Genomic DNA, 20,848 nt, shown 5'->3' with positions numbered 1-20,848 from the left:
ATAAATACGTGCCCCAGCGGCAGCGTGCTTATTTATCAGGCTGCCGGGTTCACGTAGATAATTAGAAATCGGGGGTGCTCAAGGAAGGTTCGCTCTAATTTACTTCCCGACACGGCAGCTTAATGAGAAAACAAATTCCTTCCCCGGCTTTAAAGATCGCTAAGTAATTATAAGACACACACACCGCCTGGATCCTCTCTCCGCTCTTGTGTCGAGACCGCCAACAACACACGTTCTGCACGCCTGACAAAGGTGGCAGGGGCTGGGAAGGGGTTAACCCTCGCTATCCAAGGGAGGCGTGTGCGGAGGAGGAGTCACGGTGGCAGCTGCTTGAAACAAACCACGTTTGTTACAGAATTACCATGCAGCAATTTGGCGACACCTGTCCATCCATCTCCCCAGGGATGGCAAAGAGGACCACGACACGACGACACAACAGGGTTCAGGCCAGCTTTCTGCCCCCACCAGCCTCCACGCCCGCCGCCTGGGGGCCTGTGACATGGGAGTCACCCGCCATCCAGCTTATTATCAGGAGGGAAGAATTAATCCTCTGATTATAGAGAGGAAAATCTTAAATTTCAAATTTAGTGGCAGGGCAGGACATCGGCTGAGCTCAGAGCCTAATAAGCTCTGGCCCTGGAGGCCTCCCCTCACTCAGAGCCACCCACGGAGGAAGGACAGCTTCCAGGGGACGGCAGGCGAGGGCGTGTGGGCATGGGACACGTACGTCAGGCGTGGCCACTCACCGGACCCGTGTCAGGAAGATCCTTCAGAGCAAGGGCGCCGGGAGGGAAGCAGGGGGCAGAGACGGACGCTATTCTTATTTTTTGTAGGTCATTAAACTAAGGAAATAAAACCCACTAACTCAGGCCCGTTTTCTCCATTTCATCTCTGTGTCATGACTTGTCACTCTTGTCAGAGGGGTGTAGTGACCAGGGTCACGGTCACACTCAGAGGTGACAGGTTCTCGAGTACAGGCACTACCCCGTGGCGAGGGGAAACGAGAGAGTAAGACCGGACGCACAACGAAAGGGCTCAGAATCCTGAAAAAGCAAGATCGATGTCAAGTCCCGGCCCAGCGGACCTCATGTCTGCGTGTGGCCAGGAGTTCCACGGCCACGGCACAGTCCACGTGGCTCATGCCGTCTGCCACAACACTCTGCAGAGCCTACGGCTTTGTTCAGAACACACTGCTGACGAATGAACAAAACGGGACCAAGGGGCTGAGAAAACAGCCGACTCCTGTTTGGCGGTACGAGTCACGAAAAGAAGTCGTCTCACCGACTGACCGGGGCCGTGATCGGGTCACCCGGTGAGCTGCCCTGGACGCCCACGCCGAGGGCCTCACAGCGAGGCGGGTGACGGCCACACACGTCCCACGCGGGGGCGACGGGGACGGGGTCGGCTACATAACCACGCCGGGGAGCCCCAGCGACGGATACCCCCCGCCAGCTTGCGTGCGGACGTGACCCCGGGGCCCTGGAGCCCCATGGTCTCGGGAGGAGAGCCGGCCACGGGAAGTGTCGCCCAGCCGGCCGCCCGGCTCTCCGAGGCCTCGGCAGCCACCACCCCACCAGCGTCGGCAACAGTGTGTAACCGTCTTATTACGGTTTCTCACACTCCTCGGAACTCATGTGTCTTGGGAGGCCTGGGTGGTTCAGGCAGTCAAGCGTCCAGCTCTCGATTTCGGCTCAGGTCACGATCTCATGGTTTATGAGGGCTCAAGCCCTGCCTCCGGCCCTGCGCTGGCTACGCGGGGCCTGCCTGGGATTCTCTCTCTCTCTCTCTTTGTCAAAGTAAAGAAACTTCAAAGAAACTTAAAAAATTAAAATCTGTATGTTTGAAACATTCCGTGTCTTCTCCAAATATAAGCTACTTATAAGTGAAAACAGCACGCTGACTTCGGGTCCCAGCCGAGGTTGAGGCTGGTGCACAGACGGTGTCCGTGTCCCCACGCTGCTTGGTCATGTGGTCGGGAAGGCTCACGTGGGGTGGACGTGTGTCACAGGATGCCTCCCGACAGTTCTCAACCCCCAGACAGTCTGAGGCAGGGGACGTTCCACACCCAACCCAGAGTCAGATCGATGTCTGTGAGCCGACCCGCTGACCCACCCAGGTGAGTAGGAGCAGTGAATTCACCGTCCGCTACTCCATTTTAGGAAGGTTTTGAAAAATATGACAGCCCCACCCCCCAAATCAGCTGTCGCCCCAGGAGCGTGGGGTTTTCATGCTTGGAACGCTGGAAAGAAGGAACGTGGCTGTAGGTCTCGCCCTTAGAGACCAATCTCTGGGCTTCTGTGTCAGGGTGGTGACAACAACGCTCACCCCGGGCATACTGGTGACAACTTTGCCCTAGAATGTGATGGGGAGAGCTCGTCCTCAGGCACAGTGGCCCTGTGGCACGTCGAGGCCGGCGGGAATGGCGCATGGGGGCCCGGCTGGGCTGCGGCTTCCGGAATGACCAGACTGGCCAGGGGCCTGCCCAGCCTCTGTCTGCACCGCCAGGCCCGCCACAGGAGAGGCAGCCCCACGTTGTGCGTGTTCGGAAATGCCCATCTTCTGTCCGCTCCAAGACCCGGTTCTGTTTTCTGTAGTCTCTCACATCTCGATGAAAGGATTTCACCTTGTACTTGAATTAAAACACAACACAACAAAACAGAAGCTCGCTCTGAATCTGGACTGGTTTTCAGCTGTATGACCGCAGACCACGTCTCTTCACGTCCTAAGGGCTCCGGGGTGGAGAGCGGAGACAGGCAGACTGCGCGAGAAAAGGCGCTCTGGCAGGAGAGCACCACATGGGGCGTGATGAGGCACTTGGCACGTCGAGGGTGAGCTCCAGGTCAAGCGTCCCATGACGGTGGGACTCGTGCACAGGAAGGGCCTCCGAATGGCCGAAGGGCACCTGACGTGTCAGAAAGTGGCGACCACGCCAGCACGTGGCCCACGCAGTGAGCAGAGGGTAGCGCAGGTGTCTCTCGCCTGGCCCGGCCGCAGCACGGACCATTCGTGTTCAGCATCCCACATCACATGCTCGGTTCTAAGCCGCGTACAGGACAGCCGTGGGCACGGACATGCCCCGCTGACGTGTGGTCGACGCCGCCTCGGGTCAGCAGCCCCACGGGCCCCGGGCCAGGGCAGTGGCGGGAGACGGACACAGCCCCAGAGGGGGAGAGCCGTACGGCCCCCGTAACCAAGAGCTACGATTCATGAGAAAAACCGGAGACGCTTTTCCAGGAACATTCTCTGAACGTAGAATCCAGTCCAGGGACCTGGACGGCCCCATCAAACATAAACATGCCACGCTTCTGCCTAGGCTGGGAGCTGCAAACTCAAATCTGCTTATTGAAAATGCTTCTGATAGACTAAGCACCACTGGGGGGAAAAATCTAAAAATTAAAACAACAGGTTAACAGCATTTTCTTGTAAACGGAGAAACCTCTGAGGTAAAGCTGCGGAAGTTAAAAACCCGTATTTCCTCGGAAACAGGTCCGGCGGCTGTGTCTCCTGGAGCCTCACGTCCAGGTATTTCCCCGGCGCTGCGGAATCCCGAAGTCTGGAACCCGTCCTGGCACAGCATAAACACAGCCCAACACTCACACGCAGCCTCGCCGTGGCCAGGTGACCACGGGGTGCAGCGTCTCAGGCGGGGAGGGGCCCGGTGCGCCTCCGCTCAACCACGCGGGGTTGTGTCCAGAGGGCAGTGACTCAGGCCCAAGCCCACGCACCGCCAACAGTTGCTGCAGTGGAGGCCTGGTCTGCCCTCTCCCGTCCCCGCCACGACCCCCAAACGAAGTCCCGTCCTCGACGCCCCGGGGAAAAGTGAGGTTCGCTCTGGACGCACGCAGCCTGTCCCGGTCACTCCGGACAGTGAGCTTGTCCGAAACCGGGATCACCTCTCCTCCACTGCACAGAGCTCCCCCAGAGTCACCAGCGGTAGCCACTGATCGTGACCAGGGTAGCCGCGTGAGAACACTTTCCTCCTCCAGGCTTTACCCGAAACCCAGATGACATCCAGAAACCCGCGACTTCCGGAAGGCGGGGTGAGGACCTGTGTTCGAGGGGCTGGGTTGGCGCCCAGGGAGAGCCGCCGTGGAGGCCGGAGGGCCGTCCTGCGAGCCTCGCCCTCAGCGCCGCAGCCGACCGCTCCGGGTCCGTGTTCCTTCCACCGCCCCCGGAGGCGCTCAGGAAGCAGCGTGGAAGGTGCTGCTGGCGACATTGACGATGCTTTTCTTCTTAAAAGAAAGAGAAAAACCACACACCCAGCCTGCCCACACTTAACTGACCGTGGAGCACCCCTCGGCACAGTAGGATGGGGAGGAGAGGGGAGCACGGTGCGTGCTGGCCTCCGGAAGCGCAGGGCTGCACGGACGCCCACAGCACGGGACGGATATAAAACTAAGGCTTTCTGGGAAGGACGCTGGCGGTCACAAACCCTGACACCATGACTTCGGAAAATAATGCTCGACGAAAAATACCAAAATCTTCATGATTAAGGGTGTTCGCTTCCACTTTTCAACCCTTATTAGCCAGCCTTCGTGAAGCGAGCGAAGCCTCCTTCCCGGGGAACAGCAGGCACGTCTCACAGAAGAAAAGCCACTTCTCCGAGTCCTGGTCTCAGTTCCTTCCGCCCCGGCTCCCCCAGCCGGGCCGCGCCTGCCGGGCCTTCCCTGAGTCACTCCGACCTGTGCTCCCCTATGGAGCTCTGACTTCCCCACGTGACATGTCAATTTTATTAACCGTACTGTCGTAGAGTAAGCTGGCTTTTGTGGGCGTGCAGATCTGAGCGGCCACCCCCACAATCAGGACGCCCAACATCCCATCACCCCACATTCCCTCACACTCCTAACCCTACAACCAGCGATCCGTTCTCCGACCCGATCGTTTTGTCTTTTCCAGATGGTCACGTGAATGGAATTAGACCAGGTGTCGCCCCCCCCACCGGCCCCCGAGCTGCTGTTTGCGACCCCACAGTGCTTCTGGGGCCACCATGTGTCACGTATGACACGTCCCCCCATTTCCTGCTGGCTGCGCCTGCTGGACGACGCACATTCTGCTCATTCTTTCACCCCCGAGGACATTTGGTTGTTATCAGTTTGGGGCGATGACGGTAAGTCGCACAGATACTGGCATACGGGTTCCGTGCGGACAGTTTCGTTCCCACAGGACGGATGCCCGGGAGTGGGGCCCCGGGCCCCGTGGGAGGCCCACCTACCGCACAGCGGTACACCTCGCCTCCCGCCAGGGCGCGTGGGATTTCCGGTCATCCTGCGCCCCCGCCAGCACCGCGTGTCGTCAGCCTTTTGTTTTGAAACCTGTGGTTTCAATGTGCGTCTCCCTAACGGTTAACGGTTTCGAGCATCTTTGCGCGGGCTTCCTGGCCGTCCTTCAGTTCTCCTTGGCAAAGTCTCCTTTCAGGTCCTTTGTCCAGTTTTGAGGTTTTTTTTTTCTTACTTCTGTTTTGAGAGATCTTCATATACTCTGGACACAAGTCCCTTGTTGGCTGTGTGATTTGCAAACATTCTCCCCGAGTCGGCGGCTTGTCTCTCCACGGTCTGAGCTGTGTCTTCCAGGCCAGGGAGTAAACATTTTAAATTTTTATGAGGTTGAATTCAACAATTTTTTTCTTTTGTGGGTCGTTGCTGAGGGTGTCAAGCGGTCTGGGTACAGGGAGGCCTGCCTGGAGGAAAAGGGTCCCTCCAGGGCCTGGTTGCCCCGCCGGCCGTGCCACGGGCTGGAAGATGCCAGCCAGGAAGCAGAGCTGAACGCCAGCTTCCTCCCAGTAAAAAAAAAAAAAAAGAGGTTTAACCCAATAACTTAAGAAATTTGTATTTTTACTTAAGCGTTGGTAGCTCCTCTCCTCTGGAGAACTCAGAACATGCGACACTCTTGCGTCCACGTGACTCATCTCGAGCGGAGTTTGGTCAAGAGCAGCCACGACCGTGCCGGGCGACGGGACAGGACAGGGCCGTGCACACGGGGCTCCCCGGCCGGAGGGCACGCGGGACACTGGCCAGCACACAGAGACGTTGGACGGCCGGCTCCCGCCCTGCCTGAGGGAGAGGAGCGCACGAGTCTGCCCCAGGCACAGGGGGGCAGGGAGGGAAACCACCTCAGGAAAGCGGAAGCCGAGACCTCTCTGGACGGGCCGCCGGAAGCAACCAACCCGTGATAAAACGCGACTGCTGAGAACTTGCCGGAAGCGGTCTGCATGTGGCAGCACGAGCTCGGGTACCGGCCCACACCGCCCAGCCCACGTGTGCCACGGTGCGGCCCTCGCTTCCCGACCACGAGTGCGGGAGAGCCGGCAGGGACCGCACAGCACCGACTGGGAGAGAGGGGAGTGCACCGAGCAGACGAGCCGGCCTCGAGCGCCATCACGACAGCTGGACATCACCGCCTCCCGCCAGGCTGCAGCCCTGCGCACGCGGGGAGAGCAGGTGCACTGAGCAGCTGTGACGGGACGGCAGACACCGGCCCGCCGTGTGCACAGCACTGTGCACCAGGCCCAGCCGCTCGCGCCCTCGCTGACCCCTGCGAACCGATGGCACCCCTCTGCGGTCCCGGCTCCGGGACCCTGTCCTGCCCGACGACGGGACACGTTTGGCTCTCCCACCTGTGGCCGCACCCCTGGTTCTCCTGCTCCGGCGGCTCCAGCTCGCCCTCACCCTGCGCCCCTGCCGTGGCCTCCCTAACGGAGGCTTCTGGGTCGCTGTCAGCCGTGGGCTGGTTTCGCAATAACCAAGACCTGCTCTTCAGCAGAAGAGCTGCGGACCTTCCCATCCGCCCTGATGGCGCCGAGCGGTGTTCCGCCGCCCCCGCCACCATGACAGTCCTGCTCACTCACCCCTGCCGCCATCACCGTCCTGCTCACTCACCCCTGCCGCCATCACCATCCTGCTCACTCCCCCCTGCCCCCGTCACCGTCCTGCTCACTCCTCCCTGCCCCCGTCACCGTCCTGCTCACTCCCCCCTGCCCCCGTCACCATCCTGCTCACTCACCCCTGCCGCCGTCACCGTCCTGCTCACTCCCCCCTGCCATGACCGTCCTGCTCACTCCCCCCTGCCCCCATCACCGTCCTGCTCACTCACCCCTGCCCCCGTCACCGTCCTGCTCACTCACCCCTGCCCCCGTCACCGTCCTGCTCACTCACCCCTGCCCCCGTCACCGTCCTGCTCAGTCACCCCTGCCCCCGTCACCGTCCTGCTCACTCACCCCTGCCCCCATCACCGTCCTGCTCACTCACCCCTGCCCCCGTCACCGTCCTGCTCACTCACCCCTGCCCCCGTCACCGTCCTGCTCACTCACCCCTGCCCCCGTCACCGTCCTGCTCACTCACCCCTGCCCCCGTCACCGTCCTGCTCACTCACCCCTGCCCCCGTCACCATCCTGCTCACTCACCCCTGCCGCCGTCACCGTCCTGCTCACTCCCCCCTGCCATGACCGTCCTGCTCACTCCCCCCTGCCCCCATCACCGTCCTGCTCACTCATCCCTGCCCCCATCACCGTCCTGCTCACTCACCCCTGCCGCCATCACCGTCCTGCTCACTCACCCCTGCCCCCATGACCGTCCTGCTCACTCACCCCTGCCGCCGTCACCGTCCTGCTCACTCACCCCTGCCGCCGTCACCGTCCTGCTCACTCCCCCCTGCCGCCGTCACCGTCCTGCTCACTCACCCCTGCCACCATGACCGTCCTGCTCACTCACCCCTGCCCCCATGACAGTCCTGCTCACTCACCCCTGCCACCATGACCATCCTGCTCACTACCCCCTGCCCCCATGACCGTCCTACTCACTCACCCCTGCCCCCATCACCGTCCTGCTCACTCCCCCCTGCTGCCATGACCATCCTGCTCACTCACCCCTGCCGCCATCACCGTCCTGCTCACTCACCCCTGCCCCCATCACCGTCCTGCTCACTCCCCCCTGCCCCTGTCACCGTCCTGCTCACTCCCCCCTGCCGCCGTCACCGTCCTGCTCACTCCCCCCTGCCCCATCACCATCCTGCTCACTCCCCCCTGCCCCATCACCATCCTGCTCACTCCCCCCTGCCGACGTCACCGTCCTGCTCACTCCCCCCTGCCCCCATCACCGTCCTGCTCACTCACCCCTGCCGCCATCACCGTCCTGCTCACTCACCCCTGCCGCCATCACCGTCCTGCTCACTCACCCCTGCCGCCATGACCGTCCTGCTCACTCACCCCTGCCCCCATGACAGTCCTGCTCACTCCTGCCGCCATGACCGTCCTGCTCACTCACCCCTGCCCCCATGACCGTCCTGCTCACTCACCCCTGCCGCCATGACCGTCCTGCTCACTCACCCCTGCCCCCATGACAGTCCTGCTCACTCACCCCTGCCGCCATGACCGTCCTACTCACTCACCCCTGCCCCCATCACCGTCCTGCTCACTCCCCCCTGCTGCCATGACCATCCTGCTCACTCACCCCTGCCCCATGACCGTCCTGCTCACTCCCCCCTGCCCCCATCATCGTCCTGCTCACTCCCCCCTGCTGCCATGACCATCCTGCTCACTCACCCCTGCCCCATGACCGTCCTGCTCACTCCCCCTGCCGCCATCACCGTCCTGCTCACTCACCCCTGCCGCCATCACCGTCCTGCTCACTCCCCCCTGCCCCCATCACCGTCCTGCTCACTCACCCCTGCTGCCATCACCGTCCTGTTCGTGAACAAAGTTCCCAAAGGGAAGCAGGCCAGTCACATGCCCTTAGACACTCACTCAAAACCTACGAGGAGTAATTATATTCACCGAATTGTTTGCGGGCGTCCTAATTCTTCTCCACTTGTGTTTATGTGCATCCTGCGTAGAAAATTCAGATGATGGGCAGGAAGCCACGCCCACCAGCACAGCTGCTCCCCCAGACCCCGCACGGTGAGGGACTGTCTTACCTGGACTCCCGCCTGCAGACGGACATGCGGTCGTGAAAATGCCCTCGGCGGCCTCCTGTGCACGCTGTTCACTTGCTTTTCTGCCCACAGAGCTGGGCACACTGTCTGTGCCGGTTCGAGCGGCACTGCCGTGGCCTTTCTGCTGCCACAGAGTGCCCGCGATCCCCGGCAGGACTGCGCCCTTCGTGTCCCTGACGTGGACGTTTACACCTAACATTCCTGTCTGTTTCCCCTGACACGCAGGCAAGTAGTTTTCCAGGAGGAAAACCCAGAGGTATATTTGCCTTTCCTGCCTGACTTAATTAAACTCAGGCCCTCGCCGTTCTCACACACGATTTTCTCTATCAGGACTTAGAGAACCATTATCTTGTAGTTAATTCTGGAAGAAACGGTGTCCAGAGTGGAAGGTTTCAGCACAACCAGTAGGTGAATCAGGACGAGCCAAGGTGAGTCGACACACACACGCACGCGCAGACACAAGAGTGTCCACGACAGGAGGGAGACGGGCCGCCGTCGACCGGGAAGGGCAGGGAGAGGCCACACGACCGGGGCGCGCCCGCCTGGACCTCGGCCTTTCCCGAGACAGCACACAGGATGGGGGCGCCGGAGTTCAGCACGTGAAAGGGGGGCTGAGGGACAGGGGGTCAGCGCTAGGCCATGACCTCACTAACCCACTTGGGGAGCAGAGACGACCTCTGGGAGCAGCCTCTGCTTTGGCGTTGTGTTGGGAGTATCCGCAAATGTTCACGCTTTTCAAATGATTCCGCGTTTCTTCCGTCGCGGCCCCACACTTAGTCGTGTGCTAGGCCGACCCCCAGTGCCACCGTCGGCACACGGCCCTCCCCGAGGGGCAGACGTCCGCACCCGCAGGCTGACAGCAAGCACCTCCGGGAACCCCGCGGGCCCCAGAGCCGCACAGCGCCAATATCTTACTTACTTTTCTATTAAATCCAGTGTGACCCCGGGCACCAGACTCACGCACTTCTGCATGCAAAACCTGCAGAGAGAGGAGAGACAGTCAGTCACAGCACAGGGACAGAGGACACGGAGTCCCATCACGGGGACATTTAACGAGAAGTACCATGGGCCCCCGATAAGCACGGGGATAAAGGGGGAGGCTGAAAATATAAACCCAGATTTTCTTAATTCTGGACCTTTCAGATTTACGAAGAAATCCTCACTGCCCCCCCCCCCCCCCACCATCAGCGGAAGGAGAGAAACAGGACGCGGGGGCCAGGTGAGACAGGAAAGGAGGCATCCACCCAAGTAGTGGACAGACGGGTTCCCTTTCTTTTTTTCCTCGGTAAGAAAGCAAGCTGGGGAGAGTGCCGGAAGGAGGGTGAGTGATCTCCGGACACCCCAGAGAAAAACGTGGAAGGAGACACAGAAAAGCGAACTCAGTCATATCACTTTGTTGCCATGAACTCGAGCGTCACGGTGAGACTGGACCCCGCAGGCCCTGTCTGCCGTGCGTGCACCAATGGTGGGGGGGCAGGGGGCAGGGGGCAGGGAGCCACCCTTCCTGCCTCCTGTCCCGGCCGCTGGCACCCAGCAGGGCAGAAGCAACACTGAGTAACAAGGGCAACGTGCAGCACTTAGTGGGAGACACGGGAAACGCCTGCTTTACAAGTTAAGCTCAAATGGCCCTCCAACGAGCCGAGCAGACAAATGGCAAACACGCACAGCTCCAAGAAGCATTTCTGTGCATCACTAGCTGCACACGAGACGTGGGGGGAAGGTCGGAGAGCAGTGGGCCCACGGGGAGGGACGGGACCCAGGGCCAGGCAGACGAGGCCTGACACGTCCGAGGTGGCCGGGTGGGAAGGGCGAGAGGGAGACAGGGAGGGTCGGAGAGCAGCAGGGACAGAGGCTGGGAGGACACACGGCTCCCGAGGGCGGCCTCCAGGGTGGGGCACGTGCAGTCGGCTGCCGGGGACCCCTGGGCACCTCTGGGGGCCGAGCCTCGCCCGCCAGCATTCAGGAAGTCGTTTTCCTGGCAGTGGCTGTCGTAGCCGGTGTCGTCCCGTTCAGAGGGAAGCAGCACAAGTGAGGGTCTCTGCCTGGCGGAGAGGGCGGCCCCTCCCACGGGCACAAAGGGCTCACGGACCAGATGCTCCATCCGCCGGCCAGTTCCATTCCACGCAAATCCTGTTTCCTCGGCTTCCGATGGCTCTGCCCGCACCCCCAGGCACCACCGCCCCTGCTGGCAGGTTCAGAGCAATCAGGATCTCTCGTCGTGGGACAGAAAGGATCTTCGGGAAAGACATCTTCGTTCTCATCCTGGGTCCTATGCAAACCGTGCCAATCTGCTGTTTGTCTTTTTACCTATAATGTACTTGTTGATTGGCACTTCTAGATTCCGGTGATGACAGAATAATTTGTATCCCGCTAGTCCTTTTATCTATCAATAATGGTAATCAGTTCTGGACAAAATGCAAAACACAGCCACGTAAAGGCACCAAGAAGCGAACAGATACAGACAGAAAGGGAAGGGATGTGACCCTCGACGGAGCAAGTCTGGGTGAGTCTGCTCCACCCGGAGAGCCCCGCGGGCACAGCCCAAGCCACGCAGCACGCGGGGGCCACGCTCAGGGGAGAAGCAGCCGCCTCGGCTGAGCAGTGTCGCGGAGCCCCTGGCTGACCCCTGCCCCAGACACGCGTGGGGCGGGACTCCAAGGGGCCCCGGGGGGACAGCGGCCGAAAGGACGGACGGAGATTTCGACACCGCCCGCCGGCGTGCACACAGGCAGGGAGCGCCGGCACGCCACATGAAAGGGCTGGCTTCACACCTGGACTTCCCACGGGACTCCCGGGGAGGCGATCGTGTTCCAGGATTCAGAGCCACATCCCAGCACCAAGAGCAAAGCCAAAGGAGACCAGTCCTACCACCAAGAGACCACAAGATCGCGCAAACGGCCCGCGAGCAGAGAGCCAGACGCTCCTCAGAGGTTCCTAACCGTGGCGCCCACGACGGAGTCTCCTACCTAGAATTTGGAGGAAAAACAGGCCACAGAACCAGACTCACGGTTGGCCAGCTTCTGGAGTTAGCACACAAAGACTCTGAAATTGTAAAAAACAACTTAAGTGTCGTCTGGGAAGCAAGCATTTTAATACACCTGCTGAAAACACGAAGTTTACTAAGCAGAAAATTAAGCACAGGGACACCACGCCTGAAAAGGTTCACGCTGTGGTTCTTCGCGGGAGCGCGGCGTGGACGGATCCGTCACGGAGGCGCCACGAGTGTTACCTTGGCCAATGACCCCGAGGCCCTTTGCGCCAGAACCGCCGACTTGCTTCTTTTTCACACTGTTCTCTCCTCCCCTGTGTGACACTGTTGCTGGCCCACGGAAGGCCAAAGAGCAGCCAAAATCAGGGGCGGGGACGATGGTCAGAAGCCCTAAGGTCGGACGCCAGTGATTCTAATAACACAGCCGGTGGTGCCGTTCAGGGCGCGACGGAGCTCAGAAACGGCTCGGGCCATTTGTGACGCCTCTTTGTCAGACGCGCCAATCCCAGACCGTCGGCGAGTCCTGTCTGCTCTGCTGGTTGCGCAGCACCTGACCCGACCCCTGCTCACCTCCTACCCGCTGACCTCCCAGGCCAGGGTGTCCGGCCGGGCACTAGGACGCTTGGGGCCGGATCATTCTTTGTCAGCAGGCGGCATCCTCACCGCGGCCCACGAGACGCCAGCAGCACCTGGGGCCCCAACCGTGACAACCGAAGACGTCTCCCACTGTTGCCGAATGGGCCCTGGGGGGGCAGAACCACCACGGCTGGGGGCCACAGCCCCAGGCCAGGCACCCGTATCTCACTCATTTTCCAGACCAGTCTCTCTGCTTCCACTCTTGCCTGCCCTCCCTACCCCCCTCTACCCAGCAGCCCGAGCAAGTCTTCTAGGAGGGAATGTGAAGAAGAAACGTTGAGGTAAGTCGTTTCACCTGCATCACAGCCCTCCAGAGGCTTCCTGCCCCTCAGAATAAAAGGCGAAGTCCTCACGGAGACCCACCGAGGAAGGTCCCACGGGACGCGGCTCCCGGCCACTGCTCTGACTTGAGCTCCCCGCACTCACCGTTGCTCACCCGGCTCCATTCACCCTGACACGTCCTGTTCCTCCAACACACCAGGCAGAGACCCGCCTCAGGGCCTTTGCACTTGTGGTTCCCAAGGCCTGCCGCATCCTTGGCCCGGAAAACTGTGAGATTTACTCCTTTTTTTATCTAGATTTTGACCTCCGCTCTCTACCCCTTCACTCTGCTTTTAAACACCGGTATTTCTCACTCCCTGATGTTGTATTAGATAGCTGTTTACAGCTCACCTTTACTGCAGAAGGTAAGTTTGGGGAGTAAAAGGACTTGTGTCACCCTGCTCGTCAGTACGTCCCAGTGCTTGATGGTGCCCAACACATAGTTCTGATAACCGACAAATACACGTGAGCACCCGAACACGGCAGGAGACTGATTTGGTGGTTTTCGTGGATTTCTAGCATTTCACCTATATTCTGCTCTTCCTGTCACTCTTGAAAGCAGGTAGCTTCCCGATTCTATGCAGAACAAATTCATTAATATTAAAAAAGAAATAAAGACAACACCTAGTTCTGTAACCTCAAAAAGTATCATGTAAGTGCTTGGTGGTGTTTCTAAGAATGGGAATACAGTAAATATTTTTCTAACTAAAATAAAAACCAACAAAAGAAAACATGTATTTGCCATAAAAAAACATAAAAATACAGCAAATTGCAAGTGAAAATTACCCCAAATCCTAAGGTAACTGCTAACATTTTCACTTTTGCCTTTTGCAAAAAATCGAATCCTGATTTAGTTTGTCGTAGGACGACAGGAAATCACGGTCACTGTGAAGTCCCAAACAGCGCAGACGTGCGTGACGGGCGTGCGAAGCCTGTGGTCCGGCCCCCACCCTCCTGCGCAGCCGTGGCCACCGTTAACACTGGTTCCACCCTGCTCTTCCAGACCGTGCCCAGCCTGTGCACGCAACCGGTGTCTACGACTGGGCTTGTTTCCTTCTACCAGAGAATATTGTCATACACATGACAGCTATTTTTTAAAAACATTTGTCCCCTAATATTTTCAAACCTTCAGCAAAGTTGGAAGAATCTGCCAGGAAGTGCCTGGGGTCCAGCGTTAGCGTCTGATGTCATCACATCTCTGTCTCTCCCTCGGTTGATTCACTTTACTTTCGGGGCAGGCACCGCACCCCTCCCCCCTCTGCACTCTTCGGCACGCACGCCTAAATCCCCAGATTTGCTCGGTGCTTTCGCCCGCTGATGCTAATGTAAGATCACACGCAATGAGAGCACACCTCTTACCGCACGTTCACGGAATTTTGACAAAGGCACACGCCTGCGTTTTTTCAGTAACTATGGTAAGTCCTGTAAATCTCAACGTTCTTCATAATAACGTTTTCTCTTCTCCAGTTCTATTGTAAGAATACCACATATAATACACGCACAAAATATGTTTTGATGAGCTGTTATCGGGAAGGTCTCCTACAGAGACCACTACCGACATCCCAGAAACTTCCCTCTGGCCTTCCCGGGAAATTCCCACTTCTTCCCACTGCCCACAGAGACAAACCTTGCTCGGATTCTCCCAGTGACTTACTCACAAGCGTCCGGTGTGTACTTTTATACCAGGCCCTTTTCAGCCAGCGTGACTTTGAGGTTTATCCGTGGTCTTGTCTGGATCATGAGTTTATTCTGCTTTGCCGCTAATTGGTGTCCCATCATCCCATCACTGGAACAGACCGCAGGTTACCAGGCTGTTCCCTAACCTGCCCTTGTGTGTCTTGGGACGGTATGAAAGCCGACACGTAGAACATCACCTTCTTCAACGTCTGAATGAACCCTGTCTGTATGAACACTGAGTCTGTTGTCCTCAGGACGCATTCTTAGAAGCAAACCTGCCTGATGAATGGGTGCACTTGTGCTGAATTACTCCCCATTGTCTGAGGGCTTTCCAGACGGGAAGAGTCATTTACTGTCACATCAAGGCTGAAGGTGCTCAGTTTCTCACTTCCTGCGAATACAGGGTGTATCACCATAAAAAACAAAACAAGCGTCTGCCCAACTGATAAGTGACATATCATGCCAATGTCTTTGATTAATATTGAGGTTTAATGCCGGTTAATAATTTTTTAATTGGTTTTCTTTTGCTTGTTGCCTGTTCATGCCCTTTGCATTTTTGTATCGAGGTTACTCATCATTTTACTGATCTTTGTGTTTCCTGCATTAAAAGAATCAACCTTTTGTCATTCGCTGCACAATCTTCCCTCATTTATAAACGTACAGTTGACCCAAAACCAACACAGGGGCGAGGGGCACCACCTCTCCCGTAGACAAAAATCCACGTGGAACCTTGGACTCCCTGAAACTTAGCTACTAATGTAGCCTGCTGCTGACTGGACGCCTTACTGATAACAGTTAACTGAAACGTATTTTGTATGTGTATCACATATGGCATTCTTACAATAAAGCAAACTAGAGACGAGAAAATGTTGTTCTGAAAATCGCAAGAAAAAGTGCATTTACAGCACGTACTGTATTTACCGAAAACAGTCTGCATGTAAGTGGACCCGCACAGTTCATACCCGAGTCGCTCAAAGGCCGACTGTAATTTGAATTTTGTTTTCTTTGCCATACAAAACTTTAGATTTGTGTCTGATAAAATCTATCACTCCCTTTATGGCTTTTTAATTCTCCCAGCTGATATTCTTCCTAGCACTTTTTTGAGTTTTCTTTGTCACATTTAAATCTTCATTATGTTTGGAATTTTTTTATTAAGAAAGGGGGATTAAAGATTTTCAAATGGTAAGCCATGTGCCCCGGATACTAGATGCTGAGTGATTTATTCTTTTTCTAAATTACAAATTCCGACACATATAGATTCTGTTTCTGGAGCTCTCTATTCTGTCCCACTGACTCGAATGTCCACTCTTATTCTGACTGTACCTTGAAGTGGCACTGATAACTGGTAGGATGAGGTTTCTTTCAGAAATCTGTTTTCTTCTCTTTTTTAAAAATTTTCACGGCTATTCTCAAACGTTTATTCTTCCAGTTGACCTTTAAAATCAATTTGTCAACACTGTGCTAAATTTATGGTTTAATTTATGGAGAATTTATGTCCTTAATTTATTGGGTCTCACCCTGTAATGGTGTGGCCACCTCCTCCCTTTATCAAACTGTGTTTCGTTTCAATCAGTCAAGTTTTATGGGATTTTCTATACACACATGCGATGTTCTGGGCCAGCTCATTCTTGTCATTGTCTGTTGCTGTCACTGCCGTGAATCGGATTTCCTTTCCTTCCCAGGATTTCCTTGCTGGCTATATTTTTAGTATATAAAAAAGGTAACACGTTGCAAACAATTATCGTGAAGTCTACCATATGTGAAAAGCATGAGACACAGAAGTGAGTTTAAGCAATAATAATGTAAATACAACCACTGCCCAGATAAAGAACTGGTGCAGCCCCACACCCACAGGACCGTGGGGACCCCAGGCACCTGCCGCACCCCCTCAGAGTCAGGGCTCGCCCGTGGTGCTTGGCCAGCGGCCGGCCACTGCTAATCGTTTTCCAAAGCATTTTTTTTTTTTTTTTTGCAAAGCTGAAATTCAGATCACACGTAAATAATGCAAATGTGCCTTCTCTTTAGAAGACGTACACCTTTCATTTTGATTTCTCATCTAATTGCGATACAGAGTAGCGCTTCCGGAACGGTTTGTTGAATGAATTAGAGTCGGCACACACATCCTTCTCCTGGTGCTACTCACACTGATGGAGACGCCGAGTGACGGTGGCAGCTGCTGTGGAAGAGATTTCTCTCATGTGAAGGAAGCAGCCTTCTACTTTTATTACAAGTTTTTATTGAAATTCATTTTTAATTTGATCAAATAACTTTCCTCCTTGCACCTATTAAGATGATGAATTATATTAATAGGTGGCCTAATAGAAAGCAATCAGAGCAGTCCCGGGATGGAGCTCACGTGGCCAAACTTTATTGTTCTCTTACTGTCCGTAGGCTCCTAGTTGCTAATGGTTTATTTTGAACTGTAGCAGCTCTGAGTGTGTGTGTGTGTGTGTGCGTGTGTGCGTGCGCGCGTGTGCATGCCTGCCTGTGTCTCTGTATTGCTCTGTGTCTCTGTGTGTGCACACGGAGTCGTGGTAACCTCTGGAAAAGCGCGTGCCGTGGTGAAGTGCACAGTGAGCTCACACTCCACTGTATTAAGATCTCTCTCCCGGGTTTCTAGAATCATCATCTGTATGCTGAATCTTCATTCTCTTATTTGTTGTGCTTCTCATTTTTTATTGCTTTCCATTTCCTGGAACACCTACTCACTGGTAACGGATTTTAAGGTCACTTAAATTTTGGAATTAAATTTTATTTCTTAAATCTCTTCCTTCTCTTTGCTGGTTCTCTTTTATTTTGTCATCTTAATATTTATCTCTCTTTTTTTTTTTTTTTCTACTGAGACTGTTTTTACATCATTTCACCGCAGGCACAAAGCAGCTGCTGTGTCCTCTGCCCAGGCACAGGAGAGCCTCTGGTTTATTCACAAGGACCCTTCTGGCCACAGCCGAGGCTACGCTGACGAGGGGACTCAGGGAGGGGGCCGCTCACCAGAAAGAGCAAACACTGGACAGAAGGTGGGCACCTTCAGCACTCCGGGAGGCGGGCAGGGGGCTGGACACCGAGCTCCGTAAAACCTCTTGAACCAGGAGGTGTGGAGAGCTTCCCAGCTCAGGAAGACACCGGCACTGCCGGGAGGGGGCGCACCTCCCCCCCCCAACGCCCCCAGGAGAGGGCCCCTCTCTCTAGAAGCCGCTCCTATGACTGGTGGCAGCTGGGGGACAGAGGACGGCCCTGACAGGCTGCTACTCAAGTCTCACTTGCACTATGTTCCCACCGAGGTTGTGCTCGGCAAGAAAGACCAGCTGGGAGCTCTCTTCCACAGGCGGCACCGGGCGCCTCCCGGAGCCCACGAATGACATGCCCAGAAGCTTCCCCAGACCGGACTGTGTTCACGGAGGCCTCCCCAGCGTGAAGCGCTCCCAGAAGACGTCGGGCTTGGAATACTCCCTTCTTAAAAGGAACTTGGGGAGACAACTCAAAGGGGCGATAAACACACTTCAAGTAAAACAAGGAAATTCTTTGGCATTTCATTTACTCCAGCAGGTTTCAAAAAACAAACCCCCACTTGAAACCAGTGTGTCAATTACCTGGAATTTGTAACTAAATTAAAAGCCTGCGGTTTGGTATCGTCAGGTCCTAATTTGCTAACTTTAAATAGCTGCCCCTTCTAACGATGCCTCGCAGCATACTCTCCCGAGGGGCGTCCAGCCCGGAATGAGGACACGACTCGAGGGCTCAGGAGCTCGCTATTTCGGGGCCGCCCCGCCTCAGGAGCCAGCCAGCTCAAAGAAAAGCCGATGATCCCATCGGTCAGAGGAGGACAGACACCCCTTCATCTGCGCTTTCTTCCGCGCGAGGCAGCGAGCTGACCCCGTCTGTCTCCGGGCCACAGCCCCAGGGCCGGGCGCTGGCGGGTGTCCCTGGGGCCCCAATAGCACCTGCCTGGAGCGTGAGCCCGGACACCTGTGGACAGGTTTTTCAAGGGAATGGTGTGAGCTTCGTGACGGTTCTGTCCTTTTAGTTCAGAAGAGATTAAAATGTCTTTTAAAAAATGCATGTTGAAGTATCGGGGGGTTAGTATCAGAATGTCTATAATTTACTTAAATTAGGCATATAAACAACACAACGAAGCAAACGGTTGTAAAAGGGGGGTGATGAGAACACAGGGGTTCATCTTACTACTCTCTCGACCGTTTGTTAGAACGGCTGGAAACATCCCACGATAAAGAGTAAACAGAGACGAAGAGACAGACGGACTCGGTACAGACGTTCCTGTGTTGATGAGCCAACGTCAGGAAAATATTGAAGGGAAATATGTACGTTTTTCAAACGTCAGTCGTCTGTTTCCACTTTTGAAGGCTGTCGACACTTCGAGGGAGGCCTCAGCCTCTCCCACCACTGCGCTAATGTGCTCTCTCCTACAAAGCAAGCCTCTTCCTTCAGGTGGCTCTCGTGGCCCACAGCCAACGAAGGAGGCCTCGAACACCTGGCCAGCCCTGCCGGCCTGTTCCCACAGAGGCCGCCTGGTAAAGTAGGATCCGGCTTGTTCGAGACCGCTTCAGACTCTCCAGCCTCCTCGGCCCGGTGCAGACCCTGGCCGAGAAGGGAAGAGAACACGGCCTCCTGCCAGAGAGGAGAGGTGAGCAAACCCCAGCCCTCCCCGAGGAAGCCCAGCCGGGTCAGGAAGGCGCAGCTTTGCAGGGCGGGGACTCCTCCTGTGACAGGCGTGTGGCGCTCCGGCCTGCTCACCCAGGACCCCGCGAGAGCCCCCCCCTGCAGTCTGACTTAGCAGGCTTCTTCCGGCACCATTAAAAATCAGCCAGTGGTGGGGTGCCTGGGTGGCTCAGTCGGTTAAGCTTCCGACTTCAGCTCAGGTCATGATCTTGCGGTCCGTGAGTTCGAGCCCCGCGTCGGGCTCTGTGCTGACAGCTCAGAGCCTGGAGCCTGCTCGGATTCTGGGTCTCCCTCTCTCTCTGACCCTCCCCCTTTCATGCTCTGTCTCTCTCTGTCTCAAGAATAAATAAACATTAAAAAAAAAAAATTTTTTTTTTTTTTAAATCAGCCAGTGGTGCAGAGAAAGGGGGCAGGGGGCGGTGGCTGAGGCTGTGACCCCAAGGGAGCCCCGGCGCTCGAGCACCAGGACAAAGTGGTGCTCAGGGGCAGAGAGGGAAGGCTCACCCCTAAATATACACCTGTTTATACTCACAGGTGGCAGCCGGCCTCCACCCGTCTTTGTCTAGGACACAAGGTGGCCTTGGGGCAGATGCATGAAGTTAAATTTAGGTAAAAATTAAGTGGTTCTTTCAAATGGAAGGACCACACACTCGGATTATAAGTGTCTGCCACGGTCATGCTTCTCTCGGGCCCTCTGACGTGCTCTTTTAAGAAGCTTCGCCCTTGACCCCGGTCTGTGCTCTGCATCGCGGAGTTCGGTCTCGGATGTGTGTGGCCTGTGTCCATAGGCAGGAGGCGCCGGCCACCCGGCCTCGGAGCCTGAGGAGGACGGTGCTGCGTAGCGCCCGATGCCTTCCCACTTACTCAAATGACAGCGTCAGGAGAGCTGACCCCGCCTGACCCCGCGGCCTCTGAGGTGCTGAGACGGGCAGAGCTCGCGAGCTGCTTCCGCACGGACCGCTTCAGAGCAGTCAGTCCCCGGCACAGCGAACCGGAGCCGATGTCACCGCAAGACTCCACGACTGCCGTGCGTCCATCCGGCGGCCCCGAGCCAGGCCGGGTTCTACTCCACAGAACACGTGGGCGAAGCAATGGGCCGGCAGGAATCTGAAACAGGACTGGAGACCAACGCAGGACACGCGAGACCTCGGGTCCTTCCGCAGCCGAGGCCAGCGGAAGCCCTCAGAGCATTACGGAGGCCTGACTGGGGTCACGTGACCTTCTCCTTGTTCCCTGGGGCCAAAACTCCCGTCCCTGTAAAGAAGGCGGGGAGTCGGGCCAGGAGTCCCGTCCACTGGGCTGTGCGGGCCCGGGCGGCTTGGAGCGCGCTGCACACATCGGCCGCAGGCCAGGCTGCTCTGTGTCTCGGAGGGAAGGCCGAACTTCCAAACTCCTCCGGCAGTGCCGCCCTCCCGCCTGAGCCCGCATGGGCTGAGCTCACTCTTCACACACCCACGAGTAGGAGTCTCCTTTGAGTAAGTCCTCCCTCTCTCACATGCGGCAGCCGGGCCTCCGTCCATCTTTGTCTAGGATAAAAGGTGGCCTTGGGCGGACGCATGAAGTTAAATTTAGGTAAAAATTAAGTGATTAAACCTGCGTAGTCCTTCCTATTTAAAAAACCTG

General features: G+C 56.6%; 1 protein-coding gene across 2 annotated transcripts in view; it reads right to left on the bottom strand.

Moving 5' to 3' along the window:
* Positions 1-20,848, bottom strand: part of RPTOR (regulatory associated protein of MTOR complex 1) — a 338,621-nt gene that overhangs the window by 125,919 nt on the left and 191,854 nt on the right. For both annotated transcript variants that reach the window (XM_043585750.1, XM_043585751.1), the window contains one exon: positions 9,845-9,904. In XM_043585750.1, the coding sequence (XP_043441685.1) occupies positions 9,845-9,904 (60 nt within the window). The remainder of the gene's footprint in view (positions 1-9,844; positions 9,905-20,848) is intronic.

This window comes from Prionailurus bengalensis, chromosome E1 (assembly GCF_016509475.1).
Source record: "Prionailurus bengalensis isolate Pbe53 chromosome E1, Fcat_Pben_1.1_paternal_pri, whole genome shotgun sequence".
Classification (NCBI taxonomy): domain Eukaryota; kingdom Metazoa; phylum Chordata; class Mammalia; order Carnivora; family Felidae; genus Prionailurus; species Prionailurus bengalensis.
This window is presented reverse-complemented; position numbering and strand designations above follow the sequence as displayed.